General features: G+C 45.2%; 1 protein-coding gene across 1 annotated transcript in view; it reads right to left on the reverse strand.

Annotated features, from left to right (window-relative positions):
• Positions 1-1,987: 1,987 nt before the first annotated feature.
• Positions 1,988-15,301, reverse strand: part of tenm3 (teneurin transmembrane protein 3) — a 380,000-nt gene continuing 366,686 nt past the window's right edge. The window contains exons 33-39 of the mRNA XM_031836697.1: positions 13,521-13,746; positions 12,966-13,294; positions 11,738-12,246; positions 11,229-11,508; positions 10,796-11,063; positions 8,702-8,832; positions 1,988-7,397 (exon numbers count right to left, since the gene is read on the reverse strand). Of these exons, the coding sequence (XP_031692557.1) occupies positions 6,642-7,397; positions 8,702-8,832; positions 10,796-11,063; positions 11,229-11,508; positions 11,738-12,246; positions 12,966-13,294; positions 13,521-13,746 (2,499 nt within the window). The 3' untranslated portion in view covers positions 1,988-6,641. The remainder of the gene's footprint in view (positions 7,398-8,701; positions 8,833-10,795; positions 11,064-11,228; positions 11,509-11,737; positions 12,247-12,965; positions 13,295-13,520; positions 13,747-15,301) is intronic.

A 15,301-nucleotide genomic window follows, 5' to 3' on the forward strand; every position in this document is an offset into this window, starting at 1 on the left:
TTGGCTTTCACCTGATCAATTTTTGGTTTTTCAAAATCAGAAGAGGACTTTTTAGGCAATAGCGGAGGTGTCACGTTCTGACCTTAGTTCCTTTGTTATGTCTTTGTTTTAGTATGGTCAGGGCGTGAGTTGGGTGGGTTGTCTATGTTCGTTTTTCTATCATTTGGGATTTCTGTGTTCGGCCTAGTATGGTTCTCAATCAGAGGCAGCTGTCAATCGTTGTCCCTGATTGAGAATCATACTTTGGTAGCCTGGTTTCACTTTTGAGTTGTGGGTGTTTGTCTTCCGTGTCAGTGTTTGTTGCCACACGGGACTGTTTCGTTTATTCACGTTTATTGTTTTGTTCCAGTGTTCTGTTTTGTTTGATTAAACATTATGGACACTTACCACGCCGCACATTGGTCCTCCGATCCTTCTCGCTACTCCTCCTCAGAAGAGGAGGACGAGATCCATTACAGGAGGTGCATAAAGATGGCGGCCCCCATTCCTCGTTCTGCTAAGTTCACCATACTGTACATTGCTCTCTGTTATAATTTTTTAGTACGGTATTTAACACAGCATACAAGACTCAAATTTCAGCTTCAACACCCCAAAATTGATAAAACTCTGTTGATTAATTGGCACATTGAACCATATTACACGCTGTAGTTTTAACAACTCAGTGGATATAGTGCCAAACGTCAAATCTGAGTTCTGCCATCTTTATGCACGTTCGCCATTGAGAAAGAGCTTTGTCTCAGTGGTACCACCAACACTAGAAATAAATGATGTGCAACCAACAGTAAATGATATAACACTGATGAATATATATACTCAGTGGCCCGTTTATTAGGTACACCCTCCCGTTCATTAAAATGGTTCGCTCCTACAGACATTGAGTCACGTGACCGTGGCTTGCTATATAAAGCAGTTCCAGTACCTCAGAAACGTCCGGCCTCCTGGGCTCTTCACGGCCTCCTGGGCTCTTCACGGCCTCCTGGGCTCTTCACGGCCTCCTGGGCTCTTCACGGCCTCCTGGGCTCTTCACGGCCTCCTGGGCTCTTCACGGCCTCCTGGGCTCTTCACGCACGACAGTGTCTAGTTTTTTTTTTACAGAGAATGATGCGGCAAACAAAAAACACCCAGTCAGCGGCAGTCCTGTGGGCCAAAACTGCTTGTTGATGAGAGAGGTGGAAGGGAGAATGGCAAGAATCGTGCAAGCTAACAGGCGGGCCACGAACAGGCAAATACTGTAACCGTGCAGGACAACAGTGGTGGGCAGAACGGCATCTCGGAACGCACAACTCGCCGGTCCTTGTCTCGGATGGGCTATTGCAGCAGATGACCACACCGGATTCCACTCATATCAGCTAAAAACACAAAGAAGTGGCTCCTGCGGGCACGCGATCACCAACCCTGCACAACTGAGGAGTGGAAAATGGCGTGGGGAAGGTTTTCCCGGGACACGTTAGGTCCCTTGATACCAATTGAGCAACGTTTGAACGCCACACCTTGAAGAATTCAGGCTGTTTTGAAGGCAAAGGGTTACTAGATGTACCTAATAAACTGGCCACTGTATGTGTATTTCGTGAGTAAGTTAAAATAGAACACACACCGTGTATCCCAAGCCGTTACAATGTAACCAATGAACAGGTCAGATACATTCTGCTTTTTAATTTCTATGGCCATACCTTTATGTATTACGTTTGCGCTGTCATACACTAATTCTCTTTTTGAAAGCATCCTTCAAAGAGATATACTAATCAAGCAGGTGAGAGGACATGTTTATCTTCCTACAACAAATACATTAAAACTCAGTTGGATAGATTGATCCGGTCGGCCCATCACGTTCGGTAATAGGGAAGGCGATTCATGGAGCAAGCATTTGCATCTATTGATTAGCAGGTGCTAAAAGCACGAGGAACAGAGTGGGATAGGTGCGCGCGCGCGCGTGTGTGTGTGTCGATCCAGTACGTTGAGAGTAAATAAAGAGCAGTTCAAGCCGAGCTTCAGAAACCTTCACAGTATGACATGTTTATTGTTATCATGATTGATCTCTGTTGGATCTTTAACATCTGGGAGATAAAAGGGATGGCATCCCCGGAAATGACCTTTCGGGAACTTACATTAAAATTGCACTTTAATTGCACTCTAAAACAGCAATGTTTGTTTATATAAAAACAACATCGTTATGATGAAACTTTCGCGGAGGATGTCGATTGAAAGAAAGTGAAAAGAATTGAAAAAAATGAACAAATCTCTGAATAAATTAAAAAGATATGTTGTACCTTCTTTACAAAGAGAGGACTGACTCAACAATTAAAATCCCTTTTCGCCCATCTGTACCATTTTCAGAGAACGAAAACAAATGACAAAATACATAGAAAAATCTTTATCAAATTCCCTCAATCTCCAAACCCAAAACATCAGCTAACCTGTGACTCTGGACAACAGGGTCTTAATTAACAAAAATAAAAGTACACATTTTCTTTGCTCAAATTCTCATCACCACACAATACAGAAGACTTCCAGCTAACACACAACCACCACACGACGTTGTCTCAACGTCGCCGTGTTTGCTGTCCCTTCAGGTCTGTAAACTGTGTGACACCGTAGAACAGATGTGTGTTTTTTGTGATAGGGTGAGAGAGGTGGCTGTGGTGGTGCTAGTGGTGACATCACTATAGACATCATTCTCCAAAATGGCGGTAATATAATATTTATAGCGACGCTGGTGCATAACTCAGCGTTACGGTCAGCAGTGGTACCGATCCCATGAGCCTCTCCTGCTAAAGTCAGGAAGTTCTTTGAGAAAGGAAATTCCAATACCTAATCACCATCTTCAGACAAAGCGGAAGGTGGGTATGATGCCTTTAGAGACACTGATCTAAGGCCAGTTTTGTATTTTACCCCATAATGGTGAAGTAGGATTGGAGTTGGAGGCTGATCCTAGATCTGTGCCTAAGGGGAAGCTTCTACCTGGAGCCCAGACATAAAGGTTATGACCTGGCATCGACCAGCACTTTAAGGTTATTATATGGACTAAACATTAAGCAATAACGCTGTTACATTGTAGTGCAATATAATACAGAAGCATTTGACCATGTAGATATGTAAATGTCTGTTCTAACATGGATGGGAAACAATGACTGACGGATGGAAGGGCGTTTTACTTTGTAAGCATGCAAACAATACCCAGAACACATTGCTTCCTGCATGTTTGTGGGATGACCCCTTTTCAGGCCCGAAACACCAAATGCTCCCCTCCTTCTAGCACTCGTGTGTCCGCTCCAATAGGTGTCTGACACATTGCTAGACTGGAACATTCTACTTAGTAAAACAGAACAGCACTAAAAGTGTATGTTTGTCTAATTTTGGGGGAAGTGTTATTTTGAGAGATCAGCAAAGTCAAAAGGAAAACTCAGTATGTTGAGTCCTGGTCTTCAGCCACTGTATGTGGCTGGGCTACTTTCACTTTCAGCTGACGATGGGGGAGAGGGGGGCATCATAGTAGCAATGTGATACAGCAGGGGTAGGATCAACTTTGACTCCCCCTGCAGAATAAATGGCACATGGTACAGACCAAGACCAACCAATAACACCAGAGAAAATCCGACAACAACATAGTCAAATCAACACACAAACAACCTGGGAGTATAAGTCCTTCCACCTTTTGTCCACCTTGTCACACACATGAATAGAAAAATAAGCTCGGCAATACAATTCAATGATTGATATATATATATGTATGTGTGTAAAAAATCATAAAGCAAAAAAACAATACTTTCTCATTCGCTAAGTCTTTTTTACAAACTGTTTACAAAGGAAACAGATTTGAACTACTGTATGAGGCGGTCACATTGACTGAAAAAGCAACATGGAAACATGAGAAACATCTGAGGAAGGGTGTTGTAATCTTCTGTTTGGGTAGCAGGTTGACGCTTATTTTCACGAGTCTTATCCTAGAGGCAGAACTGAGCGATTTCCCCTTAGACCAGCTGGAAAGTCAAAGTTGGCTATATTGGAAAAATCCATGAAAACTAAAATTAGATTTTTGGTCTTACTTCAAGGATAGGATTAGGCATTAGGATTAGTAGTGTGGTTAAGGTTAGTGTTAATGTTATGACTTTATGGCTGAGCCAGCTAGTGACCACTCTGCAGAGCTGCCTCCAGAACAACATTCATGAGGAAAAACGCATTTGGGCTCCTGGGGATGTAGTGTTCGTGTGACTGGAAAAGTTTCCTCAAGAGTGGTTCAGATCATCACAACAACTAAAATCTTTGAAATGGTCATAGTTTGGTGTTAAAAAACTTTTCTTTCTCTTTCTCTGGGTGAATATGTGTGTTATCCCCCTCAGGCAGAGAGATGAGTAGGGAGAGTTAGTTCATAGTGCTGATGACATGTTCATCACCCTGGCAACTCCTTTACATTACACTCACTAGCCATTTAGGTTATGTCGGAAAGATTAACCAGAGTGCACATAGAGCCGTTTGTAGGCTTTTCCCAGGTTTATTCTCTCGCTCTTTTCCCCTCCGGAACTTGAGCTAAACTCTGCCCTTTGCTCTATCTAATGAACCGTTTGATGTAATTGTGTTTGCACTTGATTTTAGCCATGTTTAGGATAAAAGAAGTGAAGTTGCAGGAATACATTTACGAGCATGATGTTAAATGGTGGTGTTGTTTCTGTTCAAGTCAAGAGGCTCGTATTTGGTTCTGTTCAGTTCTCACTGCTGCAGCCATATCTGTGCTCTCTGTGCTGGTACAAGGAACATGAGTTTTTCCTAGCCACCTGCACTGCTTGCTGTTTGGGGTTTTAGACTGGGTTTCTGTGCAGCACTTTGTGACATCAGCTGATGTAAGAAGGGCTTTATAAATACATTTTATTGATGAGTTAAGCTCTTCCTAAAGTAGGTAGAGAAAGAGCAAAGAACTATAGTGGTTAGGACTGGAAAATTCTGGAAACGATCCCAAAATTACCAGGTTTTTCATAAATCCCAATTGGTTCTTCCAAGTTTCTGGAATTTTCCATCCTTAATAGTGATTATGAGAAGCCTTCTCGTTTGAGCTGAGATCTAAGAAACAGCATGGTTTTGTGATAGGAAAAGCAGAAATAATATCTAGGTAAGACAACCAAGGGCTTTTGTTTTCAAACCCTCTAGCTGAAGAAGGACAAGCGGCCCGTCCTTGTGTCCTACTCAAAAGGACTTAAGGTTCAAAGGCTATTTCCACAAGGCAGGATATACTACCGTACCGCACAGCCAAACTATTCTCCTGCTCTTGATAGTAGTAGTCTAGTATTTCCTAAGACATATGGTTGTCTGACTGACATCGACCATTCAACTGACACTTTTCTAAGTCCCAAAACAAAACGTGGTTCGTCTCAGATATCAGGGAATCTGATCAATGAAGGCAAGGAAATTAAAAACCCTACTTGGAATATTCTCAATGCAGAAATCAATAATACAGTAGGGTTGATTTTTTAAAATGTTATTTCAATAAGCATTACCATGAATTATAATAGGATCAAATATTGAAAACTTAATGAAGAGTATAAACAGTAACGTATGACGAAGGAAAAAAAAAATCATATTTTTTACGATTTTATTTTTTTAAATGTATAAACACTGTACATAAATGACTTTCTCTAAGAGGCTAATATTGATGTACGGATAAGTTTGGAATTTTTCATCTTAATAAAAAAATCCATAAAGATACTGTCTCACATTGTTTTTCAAAAGATTGGTTGGATATGATTCTTTCATTTCATTTAATTGATTAACTTCCTCCATACATACACACACACAAATTGTCTCCATTGTACACACACACACACACACACACACACACACACACACACACACACACACACACACACACACACACACACACACACACACACACACACACACACACACACACACACACACACACACACACACACACACACACACACACACACAACCTCCCGATTCCCAAAACGTCCCACTTTGATCTAGTATTGGTAAAGAAGTCACTTGGTGGGAGCTGTTTTGTCCCTTTTAGAAAGAAAAGCAGGAGAACAAGCAAGTGGTTTCAACAAGTGACTGTTTTGACTGTCTTTTGATGCCACCATGGTCCTGCAGCGAACAACAACACTACCTATTTCAGTACACAAAGGTCAATCAAAGGTCAGTCGTCAGGATGTAGAATCAGATTATAGACGTTGTCCTTTGTAAGAAACCAGAAGGCTTTTTTTCTATTAGTCCAGACGTGTTGTAGTGGTACGTAAACACATTTCTTCTTCCTTTTTAAAATAGTTTTTCCGAAAGCAAATAGCAGGAAGTAGATTTAAAAAACAAAAACTTTTTTTTCCTTTCACAAAACTGAGAGTTCTGACTTTTTTTCCCTCTCTTTTCAAGAGAGTCCACAGTCCATTCAACGCTGTATAGCACGGGACAAACATCTGCGTCAGTTGGAGCCGTCCCACAGTGGTAGTATTAGGTTTAGTTCAGTTTGAGATATTTCTACATTTTACTGTGTTTGTTTCAGCTAGGCGGCGCTAAACACAGCACTAGCCTGGACCCTCCCCCTTTTTTGAGAAAAGGGGGGAGGCGAGGGAGTTTGGGGGGCAGGATTTGGAGGGGGTAGTCTCTTTGGCGGCCAGTGCCGAGGATTCTGTCTGTTACCTCTTCCCTATTTCGCTCTGCCTGAGGAACTGGATGTTGTTAGCGGAGTCTGCTAGCTCGGGGTACTGCTCTATGGAGAGGACGTAGTACCCATCGTAGCCCAGCACCTTCCCTCCGCTCAGCAGCTGCCTCTTCTCCCCCTCCGTCCACAGCCTCACCCCCTCCTCCCCCTCCCTCACCCGTTGTTGCTCCCTGGACCAAGCACTCGACAACGCCTTCTGCCTGGCCTGCTCCAGAACACGCGCCTTCTCCTCGTCCAGAGTCATGCCGTAACGCACGTGGAGCGCCAGTGCGCCATACTGCAGCTCCACATCAGCGAAACGCCGAGTCCTGCCGTTCACCACGGTGGTGGACTGGGACACAGTCACATTGACTCCGTTCTCCAGCGACTTCCTCCCGCTTGTCAGCCTCAGTGCTCCCAGGTCGCTCTCCGGAAGGCTGGTCTTGATGAAGTAGTGCGTGTCGCGTCCCTCCACCGTGAAGTGTAGGTCCTCCAGGTAGAACGCATTGTTGAGGACGGCGGCGACCTTGATGCAATCCTCGTTGGCGATATTCAAAGTGTTGGTGACCACACGGCCCTGCGTCACCGCCAACATGACACCCTTACCGATCAGCGACTTGGCGGTGGCAAACCACAGCCAGGGTTTCTCCCGGTTGGAGTGCCGGCGGCTCAGCTGGATCTCCGGCATCCTCTCGAAGGACAGGAAAGCCTTGGCTTGCCGGGTCACTTCCTGTTGCACCCCCGAGATGGACTGATGGAAGGAAAGAGGGAGGAGTCAGAGAAGGGGGAGAAGAGAGGGAGGAGAGAGAGAAACGTCTAAGTTACACAGATATCAAATCAGAACTCTCTCTCCTTAACGGACACTTCTATGGGGTTGTTCAGTTTGTAAAGCCTGTTGTGTTTCTTTACCCACTGGGCACACTGTGGTTAAATCCACGTTGTTTCCATGTCATTTCAATGAAATTACGTTGAATCAACGTAGAATAGATGTTGAATTGACGTCTGTGCCCAGTGGGTGGCTATTCCCCTAGTACTGTGTTATCTCAATAAAAACTAAATGATTCTCCAAAAAGGGACAATATGAAACCAAATCCCAGACTGACATGGTGAAGAAGTGCTCCAGCTTCAGTCATTCAAAGGTTCCCTTTCTTCTAGAAATGTCCAATTTATATGGAGACAAAACAACGGAATATTGTTTGAGCAAGAAAAAGGATCACAGGGAGAACTTTGTTAGTTTGTTATGAGAAAAACCCCAATTGCAACGACAACAAAAAAGTAGTTTTTACAGATCCAAGCTTAGTTAAAAAAAAAAAAAAATGGGATTGTTGGGTTTGTGAGGAGCAACAGCATAGCTTGTTCATTTCACACAGAGAGAAGAAGAAGAAGCGACAGTCATGGCAACGTAGTTAAACCAATAAGTGACTAATTTGCACTTCAAATACGTATGTATAATGACTTTATTTAAAGACAAACCAGAGGATGATTCAGCTGCGGTATAATTGGTGTGTCTGTGTGTGTGTCTGTGTGTGTGTCTGTGTGTGTGTGTCTGTGTGTGTGTCTGTGACTTCTCTGTACTTTGTAGCCGTGGGTGAACTGTGGACCACCCTGAACGTTGTTTGTCTCTTCTTCACTGGCGGTGCGTCTTAACAAGCTAAATCAACATGGTGGGTTGGTTGGTCTTCCAGCCAGCTGTGCTGTGAGATTGTGGTCGTAGGTTCAGTTTCTCAGTACAACCACAGTACGGAAATGAGAGTGGAGATAACAAGCTGAGGTTAATAAATCCCAGAGAGAGGTGGAGGGATATGACAGTGGAGATAGGGTAAATAAACTAGACTAAAGGGAGGAAGGCGGAGGCATACGTCATACTGGGATGTTGTAATAAACCAGAATGAGGCGGAGGGATATGACAGTGGAGATGGAGGGTAAATTAACCCCAGAGAGAGGCAGATAGTACGATACCGGCGATATAGAGTAAGTAAGCAGAAGGGAGGGATAGGGGAGGATGGATGGGTGGAGGGAGGGAGGGAGGTAGGAAGGCGGAGGGATACTACATACCGGCAGGTCGTCCCAGAGCTGGCTCTTCTTCATCTCCAGGGACGGCTGTGTGAGGTCAAACTTGGGGATGGGGAACCCGGGGATGGCATTGTGAAGGTGGAACCCAAACGTCACCAGCCAGATATTGACATCTGTAACCATGGAAAAGTAAATTAATTACATTGTGACCATGAGAGAATAGGCCCCTGAGGGATATTATGTCCCTGATCTCTCTTTTGACGTACATATCAAGACAGTTTCAAGGACAGCTTTTTCCATCTACGTAACATTGCAAATAATTTGAAACTTTCTGTCCAAAAATGATGCAGAAACATTCATTCATGCTTTTGTTACTTCTAGATTAGACTACTGCAATGCTCTACTTTCCGGCTACCCGGATAAAGCACCAAATAAACTTCAGTCAGTGCTAAATACGGCTGCTAGAATCCTGACTAGAACAATTTAAAAAAAAAACATATTCCTCCAGTGCTAGCCTCCCTACACTGGCTTCCTGTTAAGGCAAGGGCTGATTTCAAGGTTTTACTGCTAACCTACAAAGCATTACATGGGCTTTCTCCTACCCATCTCTCTGATTTGGTCCTGCCGTACATACCTACACGTACGCTACGGTCAAAAGACGCAGGCCTCCTAATTGTCCCTAGAATTTCTAAGCAAACAGCTGGAGGCTGGGCTTTCTCCTATAGAGCTCCATTTTTATGGAATGTTCTGCCTACCCATGTGAGAGACGCAGACTCGGTCTCAACCTTTAAGTCTTTACTGAAGACTCATCTCTTCCGTGGGTCATATGATTGAGTGTAGTCTGGCCCAGGAGTGTGAAGGTGAACGGAAAGGCTCTGGAGCAACGAAATGCCCTTGCTGTCTCTGCTTGGCCGGTTCCCCTCTTTCCACTGGGATTCTCTGCCTCTAACCCCATTACAGGGGCTGAGTCACTGGCTTACTGGTGCTCTTTCATGCAGTCCCTAGGAGGGGTGCGTCACTTGTGTGGGTTGAGTCACTGATGTGATCTTCCTGTCTGGGTTGGTGCCCCCCTTTGGGTTGTGCCGTGGCGGAGATCTTTGTGGGCTATACTCGGCCTTGTCTCAGGATGGTAAGTTGGTGGTTGAAGATATCCCTCTAGTGGTGTGGGGGCTGTGCTTTGGCAAAGTGGGTGGGGTTATATCCTTCCTGTTTGGCACTGTCCGGGGGTATCTTCGGATGGGGCCACAGTGTCTCTTGACCCCTCCTGTCTCAGCCTCCAGTATTTATGCTGCAGTAGTTTATGTGTCGGGGGGCTAGGGTCAGTTTGTTATATCTGGAGTACTTCTCCTGTCCTATTCGGTGTCCTGTGTGAATTTAAATATGCTCTCTCTAACTGGCCACCCCTCATAGCCTGGTTCCTCGCTAGGTTTCTTCCTAGGTTTTGGCCTTTCTAGGGAGTTTTTCCTAGCCAACGTGCTTCAACACCTGCATTGCTTGCTGTTTGGGGTTTCAGGCTGGGTTTCTGTACAGCACTTTGAGATATCAGCTGATGTACGAAGGGCTATATAAATACATTTGATTTGATTTGATGTCCCAATGTTTCAGATTAGGATAGGACAAACTGGAATGTCCCGAGGGGAAAATAGTAATTTCGAGTCATACCTTTCATGTTTAGCCAGAACTATAATCATGTGGAAAGGGTAACTGCTGAAAACAATAGCAATATCATGGTGATGCATAGCAATGAGGTGATATGCCACCGCTAGACAATTATTAAAGTTCACAGCCATAAAATATTCATACTAATAGTCTATTCACAATAGACTGTTTATCTATGGTCATCATGCAATGACAACGTGTCCCTACTGTATTGCCATAACAGGCCTTACCGTTCTACATGGCAAGGTGCCAGACAAATATAATGAGACCATGGTTCTGTGCATTGCAGTACATTGGTTTGTATCTGCTTGGCTAAGCTATAGGGAGTAAATCAGAGTGCATTATAGGTCGCATCACAGCCTCTTATCTGTGATGTACTCCCTTTGTGGCATACTCGTTCTTCTATAAACCATCTAGAAGGTTTATGTCTTACATAAGCTATAAGCAGTCAACTAGAGTGAATTCACTGTCTCCCACCTGTGACGTACTCCTTGACCTCGTGAACTTTGCTGACAGGGTTGTTGTTCCGGAACATGTACAGGTTGAACGGCGCCGGGTCTTTCCCGACTCTCGTCCACGTCCCGATGTCTGGGGTGGTCCAGCGCCCCGCCGGGATGTCATAGTCCCGGTCCCCGAAATGCAGCAGGCGCGTCAAGGGATCGTAGAGACCCCCGTGGAAGCCGATCACCAGGACAAAGTCAGGGTTGGAGTCAAAGTAGACCTCGCCGTAGGCTGTGTACTGCACCTAGAAAAGAATCATGAAACACATTGAATAACGATCACCTCGCTGGATATGTAGATTTACATACTTTTAGATTTAGACTAGCTTTTATTTGATTCAATCCAACTAAGAACACATAGAGGATCGGGGACTGTACATGAGGCCTTTCCAACTGATCTGAAACCTTACCTGCTTCAGAAGAAGCCCATTACTACTGAACACTGCTAGAGGGGTTCCGGTGTTGTCACAGGCGATATAGAACTCCTCTCCGCTACTGATCTCCATGGCGAAGAGGTGTCCCTGCAGGTCGTAGTAGAGAGATGTGATCTCTGAGCTGCTGTGGTTGTAGACGTGAGTGATCCTGGTCGGGTAGTTCAGGTCTGCATAGAAGAACTGCAGGTGCTGGCCTAGGCTGGTTCTGGAGGCCACACGGCGGCCCAACCCGTCATAGCGGTACTGGATGGTCCAACTGTTGGGGGAAGGGAGGGAGGGAGGGAGAGAGAGAGATTTTACAATTAGGAAACATTACAAGAGTATTAATAGCAGTGAAGTATGAATTATTTGAAGCAATTTAGACATTTAAAACATACAAGAATTATCAGCAAACAACACAATACAAATTAAATCCAAGTTGGGTGTATGTTTACAGTGGGATATGGATGGTACAGTCCGGTAAGGCCACCAATCGTCCAACTAACCTGTTGCCTTTGCTGTAGACACGTTCCAGAAGGCCCTTGGAGTTGTACTCAAAGATCTCAGCTCCTCTCTGTCTCAGGAACCCATCATCGTCCAACCGGTACTGGACGTCCCCGAGCCGCGTGATGCGGTCTCGGAGGTCGTAGCGTAGCGGGGTGAGCCGGGCGCTGTTACCCGGGTTGAGCAGGTGGAGGTTGCCGTTCAGGTCGTAGTTGTAGCGCCACATCATCTTCTCGTTGAGGTAGACTGTCTGGAGCTGACCGTCCACGTCGTACTCGTAACCATACTTGGTCGTGTTGGCGAACGGTCCGATCTTGATCTCGCGTTTGGTTACCCGGCCCATGTTGTCATACTGGATGGTGATCCAGTACATGAGGGATCTGAAGATCTCGTACTGGATCTCCTTGATCCGCCCGTGGACGTCAAAGTGCTTGGTGTAAGTCATGACGGCCGTGGAGATGATCTGGTTGATGTCGTAGTAGATCACACCGAACTTTCCGAATTGTTCCACCTTCAAATCAAATCAAACTTTATTTAATTAAAGATCATTTAAATCACAAACACACTTTTAGTAAAATAATGAAATGTGTGAGAGAAAAAAAGCGAATAAAGATATAAATAAAATTATGTCTACATACATTTTTGGACTTTTAAATGAACTAAATATAGACATTGATTATTGAGCAATGTAACTTATGAATGTCTTACTCCATCAGAAAGGTTTTAAAAGGTTTTAGCTGGGCCTCCTAAGTGGCGCAGTGGCCTAAGACACTGCATCACAGTGCTAGCTGTGTCACTAGAGATTCTGGGTTCGAGTCCAGGCTCTGTCGCAGCCGGCCACGACCGGGAGACCCATGGGGTGGCCCAGTGTCGTCCGGGTTAGGAGAGAGTTTGGCCGGCAGCGATGTCCTTGTCCAATCGCGCACTTGCGACTCCTGTGGCGGGCCGGGCGCAGTGCACGCTGAAACGGTTGCCAGGTGCATGGTGTTTCTTCCGACACATTGGTGCGGCTGGCTTCCGGGTTAAGTGGACAGACATTGTGTCAAGAAGCAGCGCGGTTTGGTTAGGTTGTGATTCGGAGGATGAACGGGCCTCACCCGAGTCCGTACGGGAGTTGCAGTGATGAGACAAGACTGTAACTACTAATTGAATACCACAAAATTGGGGAGAGAAAGGGATAATAAAATACATTAAAAAAAGAAGGTTTTAGACGAAATTGAAGAACCTCACCTTCCCGGAGATGTCGTCAAACTGGTAGAGGTCGATGGGCAGCGGCGTCTCGTTGATGACAGCCTGCATGCTGGTGACCCGGAAGCTGTTGTCGTAGGTATAATCAAACCGTGCGTTCACCATGCCGTCCTCACTGAACCGGAAGATCTGCCGGTCCACCAACGGTCCAATCTGCCGGTACCGGATGGAACAGATGAACCCTTCGCTCTGGAGGTTCACCGTCTTCAGCACACCAGCTGTCTCGTCGTAGGTGAAGCTAACCCTCGTAGAATCATACAAGATCTCCGCCATTTTGTTCTGTCGTCGGTACTTGTAGAGAATTCTACGACCTGTTGATGTAGAAGTGGATGGTTATTCTGTGTACAACACCAACATCAATTCCTAGCAATATTTGTTGAATTGACAATACAGTTTTAGGTGAAGTTTTCCTAAACTTTCTGAAAATGTCTTTTTTTGTGATAAAAAATAAATAAAATACTTGATGACAGACGAGACAAGGACGTTAGACACACTCAACACATAACACAACCGTAGCAGCTCTGACAGTTGTCTGACCTGTCCCTAGGTGGGCCACTCTGAGGAGCTGTCCGTCTTCGCTGTAGTCGACGGTGACCGAGGCGTTGCTCTCAGGGGGGTTGTAAATGTTGCGATAGTAGCCCAGGGAGCGGATGGTCTGCATGGTGTGACGGGCCACCGAAGGCATGGTGACAGCAGACAGGCGGTCCAACAGGTCGTAGTCAAAGATGTACTGACGCTGGCTGTGGAGCAGGAGCACCATGGACTGGAGGGAGGAGGACGGAGGAGGGAGAGTGATGGGAGAATTGGAAGAGAGAAGAAGAAAGGAGAATGAGAGATGGGAGAGGAATGGGATAAAGGGAAGAGAGAATAAGAAAGGAGAATGAGGGAAGGGAGAGGAATGGGAGAAAGGGAAGAGAGAAGAAGAAAGGAGAATGAGGGAAGGGAGAGGAATGGGAGAAAAGGATGAGAGAAATAAGAATTTATTAACTCTAATGTACATTACAAATTCAAATGGAGCGCTAAACCAGGAATTAACATTCCATTTCCTGAAAGATTTTCTTTATTTTAATTGAGTTATCCTTGACCTCCCTCCCTCCCTCCCAGTCTCTAAACGCAGAACTCTGTTAAATGCACTTCACTGCATTAATTCTAAAGTGTTCTGTAATTATTGGCATTTGCTAGCACTCCTCTCCTTTCTTCTCCGCCCATGTGTGTGTGTGTGTGTGTGTGTGGAGTAGTGTAGGGTCTACCTACTAATCTCATAAAGGTAGGCACCAGTGGAAGTCACAATCACTTAGCCAAACAGCAGGTAATTAGCTACTTTGCATAGCGGCGGGGGGGAGAGTGGAAGTGGATGGTTACGTCTGAAATGGCACCCTGTTCCCTATGTAGTGCAATACTTTTGACCAGGGCCCATGGGGCTGTTGGTAAAAGTACTGCACTACTTAGGGAATCAGCTGCCATTTGTGACGCAGCGCTATGCTAGTTAGTGGATGGTTGGTCGTAATTTCAACAACAACATTTTTTACAGAAGAATGAGGCCCATAAGTAGGAAGCAGGAAGGTAAGGCTCAGAATAGATGAGCAGAGCGCATCTTAGTGAGTCAATAACAACAACAACTTCACTCCAGTCCCTCCAGGATTCTGATATGCATCTCTGGCTGTGTTGGTTTGTATCTGTATCTCTCTCTCTCTCTCTCTCTCTCTCTCTCTCTCTCTCTCTCTCGCTCTCTCTCTCTCTCTCTCTCTCTCTCTCTGACAGAAATCAGTCAATTGAAATACATTTATTAGGCCCTAATCTATGGATTTTACATGACTGGGAATGCAGATATGCATATGTTGGTCACAAATACCTTCAAAAAAATTATGTTTGGTCGTAGATCAGAAAACCAGTCAGTATCTGCTGTGACCACCATTTGCCTCGTGCAGCGTGACACATCTCCTTTGCATAGAGTTGATCAGGCTGTTGACTGTGGCCTGTGGAATGTTGTCCCACATGTCTGGTGAATATGCGGGCCATGGACGAACTGGGACATTTTCAGCTTCCAGGATTTGTGTACAGATCCTTGCGACATGGGCCCGTGCATTATCATGCTGAAACATGGAGGTGATGGCGGTGGATGAATGGCACGACAACGGGCCTCAGGATCTCGTCACGGTATCTCTGTGCATTCAAATTTGCATCGATAAAATGCAATTGTGTTCATTATATCTAGTTTATGCCTGCCCATAGCATAACCCCACCGCCACCATGGGGCACTCTGTTCACAACGTTGACATCAGCAAACCGCCAGCCCCCACGACGCCACACACATGGTC

Source organism: Oncorhynchus kisutch, linkage group LG12 (genome assembly GCF_002021735.2).
Source record: "Oncorhynchus kisutch isolate 150728-3 linkage group LG12, Okis_V2, whole genome shotgun sequence".
NCBI classification, from domain to species: Eukaryota; Metazoa; Chordata; class Actinopteri; order Salmoniformes; family Salmonidae; genus Oncorhynchus; species Oncorhynchus kisutch.